Here is a 5,000-nt window from a genome sequence, read left to right as displayed (position 1 = left end):
CAGTGCTCACGTTGCGCTTTCACATGCAACTCTTTTCGCAGCGGGCGTCCACTCGTGATAAATTTGCATAATCACCGCGATATGCACCAATGATTACCCAGAGCACGAAAACAATCTTTTCAGTTTAGATCAAATAATTTTCGACTATTTCAGGGGTTTGATATCCTGGGTTCTTTCCTTGGAGTGTTTATCTTTTTTGTGATTTGTTACACTAAACAACCTTAGAAAGTAATACCGCAGTAGGAAACCACAAGAAGTCGTAACTTGGTCACGCAAGGTTTTCGAGCCGTTCACCCTGAACATGTAAGGTTTCAGTTTGTAAATATTGTCAAAACTCTCTCCTGTTTGCAGGATATCGAAATAATAAATGAATAAATGCATGTTCCGTGCGCTGAGCTGCAAAAAACAAGCGGACGTATTCTCCCATAAACTTGAATGTATAAAATGACGGCGAAGTCCACGCAAGTGGGACAAGCGTCGAACCTTCGAATGAATAGTCCACCATAAGTCTTCGAAATAATCACTGCAATCAAAATACAAATGCATGTCGCAAACAAGGTTTCAAATGTGGTCGGAATCTAGCTACAGTACGGATATTCTTTTCGCATGTAAAAGGAAAACGAAACCAAGGTGCATGATTAGCGGCTATAACCCTCTTTGCTGTTCGTAATTTTCAGCCGAAATTTGTTCAGTTTCTGTTGTTTGGTGTGATTTCAACATTACAATCTACAATAGCTTATCGAAACACAAAGTCAACAGAAACCCAACTCTACGGCGGAATTTTAATTACCGAGGGTTTACCTCGGTTGACTTTCCCGCGGCAACTTTGGAGCCTAGCCGTAAATTTCCCTCGGCAGAAAAGCGGCCTACCGCGGGAATACCGAGGGAAAGTCGCGACAGGGTGACGCGGCAATGACGCGGTAAAGGGGTCAATACTTCCAGGCGGTACTGTACTTCCCGCCACACTGATAAATAAGAGATACAGCCCAAGGCACGAGGTATTCCACGCATGCGCCAGTATACTACAACCACTGACCAATTGGCTGCAGTCGCTCCTAGTTGTTTACTTGGTTAAACTTCGTTTAACCTCATTAAGCTAAGCACAACATTGAGCAGGGATGGTGCAGTGATGAGAGCGCTCGGGTCCCCCTAACGTGACTTTTGTTCAATTCCCAAACTTGTCATCACATGACTGGGTTGAGTTTGTTTTTTCTCTACTCTACTCCGACCTGTGTTTTTCCAGGTACTCCGGTTTTCCCCTTTCCTCAAAAACCAACCGTGATTTGATATGAGTGGGTTTGATTTGGGTTTTGATTTGTACGTGTAGTGCCCCAGTGTTAAATGTTGTAATTTACATGTAAAGTTGACACTTACAGTACATACATTGTAATTGTAAATACTGTAAATAGAGGATATTACATGGCCGTGCGGGCATACAAAATTTCTCTTAAGAGTGTTGAAAATTTTTAACATGAGAAGAGAAATATTGTACAACGTATCTCCAAGCAGCCATGTAATACTCTATTTATTATAAACACCAATGAAAATTAATACTAAATCATTTCACAAAAGGCATTGAAAGGCATGATTTTCATATGTAACCACAGCAGCAGTGATCTTTTCATGTGTGAACTTCAAGATAACATGTCATCTTCACAAGTGAAGATATCATGTTTTTGCGCAAAAGTTCACTTCGTATTTCAAATAATAAATACCTCTTACTAACCGAGTTCGAGGTCTGTACTGTAAGTTACAGACCGAGTTTTTTCCCGTTGATTTATGGCCCAAGCACGAACCGCGCGGGCCATAAATCAACGGGAAAAAACGAGGATCCGTAACTTACAGTACGTACCAAGAAAACGAGGTTAGTAAGATAATTATTATATCTCTGAGGTTAACCGGCGCGCGGGCAAGGAAACTACTCAAAGTGAAGCGAAAGGTTCAACTGCCACAAAGAATGCCGTGCCAAAATCCCAAAAACTAAATCTTCTTGGCTGTTAAGTTTGAAATAGTTGCTTGCAAGATTCAAACAGTTTTCAGTACAAGTTTATGCAACAGAAATGACATGAAAAACTCGCTAAATGATGTTTCATTGAAATTTTAAATTTAGCGGGCTGTACAGCGGGCCATACTGTAGAATACGGCCTGCTTATTTAGCCAATTACAGCGCGCGTACTATCTGAGAGATATAATAAATTAAGGTAATTATGCTGTATTACTTCATTACTTAATTTCTCATGAACTTTTGTGACATGCAACTCTCCCTTGCTTTGCGGGATACCAAGTGTATAATATTGATTGATTTTTCTGCAGTTAATCAAGGGAGGTTATACTTACCATTCTTTGAATAGTTTTTACTGTCAAAAAGATGTAGATTTGCATTAGGTTCAAAGAAAGTGGTACAGTGTACATTTGTATTGATGTTGTACATCATGTACAGTGGTGCTACATTGTTTGATATAGTGAGCTTGTGTTGATACATGTACTGCTTCCATGTTATTTTTCTTGGTGATTCATATATAACACTGTAGATTGTGTTTATAAAATATATTATTGAACTCTGAACCATACATGGTGTACCTGCAAGAAATCCACATACATGTAAATTGTTGAAAGTATAGACATATTAACATTAAGGAGATTGTATTTCTTCCACAGGAAGAGAGTTTTGGAGATGGAGAGGTGAGGCTTCTCAATAATAGTTAATGGTTTTGATAATTATGTAAGCTACTGCATATAATGTAACTGCATACAGTATAAGACTCTGACTTGTATAATGTCAAAAGGGTTTTTTGGATGCGTCTAAAGTGACAGTTTTAATGGTTTGCTTTAACTGACAGATAGTTCTTTCCTACAGGCCGAGGAAGCCAGACCTCCTCTTGCACAAACATTACTCAGTTCACTCGCTGTAAGTTAAACTAGTCTTACTTTTAACCATTACTTCCCTTAAATGAGAGGTTTGTGGCTAGGGGTTCCAGTGCTAACAACCAGCCTCTACATTTGTCCAGATAGAATACAGGTGCATGTCTGGGAAATTTATGTAACAGCCTTAATAGCCCACAGAATTGGTAGAAGGAAAAAAATACATGTAAGGGGAGAGTTGGGGAGGGAAATGCTTAAGTTGTAACTATCCATATGAACCTGCACTTACAACTTTGACTGGAGGCTGCTTAACTGTTTAACAGCTTTGACTGATAACTGTCACTGCTTAACCCCTGCCCACTAAAGCTTGTGGTGGTTAACTTTGCATTTAACTAAATTTAATTGATCTTAACAAATGCAAACAGCTAGTTGGTTTACTATAGAAGACAAACTGCCAAGTGAGTACATTGTATGTTGCAGCTTTCCCCGAATATTATTTTATAAGTTATCATCGTTGGAACTAGTAATACATGCAATAGATTTAGCCAAGCCTAAAAGCGGAGCTTCTGGGTTGTTTATTCTTACTGGCTCTAGGATTAGTGAAAATAATTGGAATTGTCCGTGTTTTGGTTTTCCCCGGTATTGCTTAATTATGTCAGTCTCTTCGCTGCCTAACTAGTGAAATCCACAGTTAATTTCACCCGAAAAACCGACTGATCGCATGAATCACGAAGGGATGAGTGCAGGGTTCTCCTTATCAGGCAGTAACCGGTAAAATTTACCGCTTGTAAGAGCACTTATTACCGCCTGCAAACGCTCAGAAGTCGCTTATCCTTTGCAGAACGTCCAACATTAAACAAATGCTTTACCGGTTTAAAAAGGTCCCTTACCAGTTGTGCTGAAAACGACGGAGAACCCTGTGAGTGCAATATCGGTTTTTCCACTGAAATTTACTGTCTAATTCACCAGTTAGGCAATTATTTTTTCTTGAATCGCAAGAGTTTTAAAAGAAAACAAGCAAATCCTCAGCAAGCGAATGGAACAGGAAAGAAGCCATTTCAGAGTTGACTCTCAAAAGCCAGCGAATAGGAATCAAGCTAAAATTAGAAATCACAGACGTACTATAGCTCGTTATGTGACAGATCGTCTTTGTTGGGTCAAGGTCAAACAAGGAGTTTTATTGATGTACTTTATTGCACTTTATCTCTTAAAATAAGATCATTCACATTTTGATGTATTTCATTGAAACACGCCAGCTTGGCTTAGAACCAGAAACGGCTAGAAAGGACAAACTTCAAACAAGAATCTCCAACAAATTACCTGAACGTGCTCTAAACAAACTTCTGAAAACACAAGCTGGTGATATTTCTCCTTACTTTTACGAGAACTCATTTAGATTACATGTTTCTAAACATAAGGGCAAAATTTCTTGTCACTGTCAAGGCACATCGAAAAACAATTAGGCAAACAGAGTGAAAAAACCTGTTGTTCACTCGCATTTTAAAGCCAAACAAACCAGCAAACAGATCAATTATTTCTGTCCAAAAAGAGTACAGACGATTGTTATTTTACAGTAATTCCAGTTGAGAATAAAAATTCGAGTTTCATTCCTGAACAAAGGAAAAAATGACTAAACCACTTTTTAGAAATATGCATCCACTTGAAACACCTCATCCATAGAAATACACTGTAACAAACGGTTTAGTGTCCAAGAAAAGAATTTGTGGAGTAACTTGTTCCACCGCGTTTGAGCTATTACTGGTGTACCGTTTTGTCGTTCTCGTTCTCTTTCACTCTTCTTTCGTTTCTTTTCTTCTGTCATAGGCCGTTCAGGCATCTTGCAACCTTAGTAGATTGAAAATTAAAAATCTTAAGATAAGACTCATGCCAAAAATTGCAATTCAGAGCAAAAAGCAGCACTAAAGAAATTAAAAATAAACACTCAGCTTTAAGTTTATATTCCTCCAATGCTTGACTTGAATAACTACGTAGCCACCAGTGTGTCCTGACCACAGCTATATTATGTCAAACCTGGATTGAAACCAGTGAAATACATGTAAGAAAAGAAAAAAATATTTTCCAAACCGTACCTGAACACGAAAAGCATCGGCTGTCAAGATCTTTTGTTGACGTAGCGT

General features: G+C 38.6%; 1 protein-coding gene across 1 annotated transcript in view; it reads left to right on the top strand.

Annotated features, from left to right (window-relative positions):
- The window catches only part of LOC137972065 (protein HID1-like), a 33,635-nt gene that overhangs the window by 9,514 nt on the left and 19,121 nt on the right, over nt 1–5,000 (top strand). The window contains exons 5-6 of the mRNA XM_068818882.1: nt 2,659–2,682; nt 2,858–2,908. Coding sequence (XP_068674983.1) covers nt 2,659–2,682; nt 2,858–2,908 — 75 coding nt within the window. The remainder of the gene's footprint in view (nt 1–2,658; nt 2,683–2,857; nt 2,909–5,000) is intronic.

Source organism: Montipora foliosa, chromosome 9, assembly GCF_036669935.1.
Source record: "Montipora foliosa isolate CH-2021 chromosome 9, ASM3666993v2, whole genome shotgun sequence".
Taxonomy (NCBI): Eukaryota; Metazoa; Cnidaria; class Anthozoa; order Scleractinia; family Acroporidae; genus Montipora; species Montipora foliosa.
This window is presented reverse-complemented; position numbering and strand designations above follow the sequence as displayed.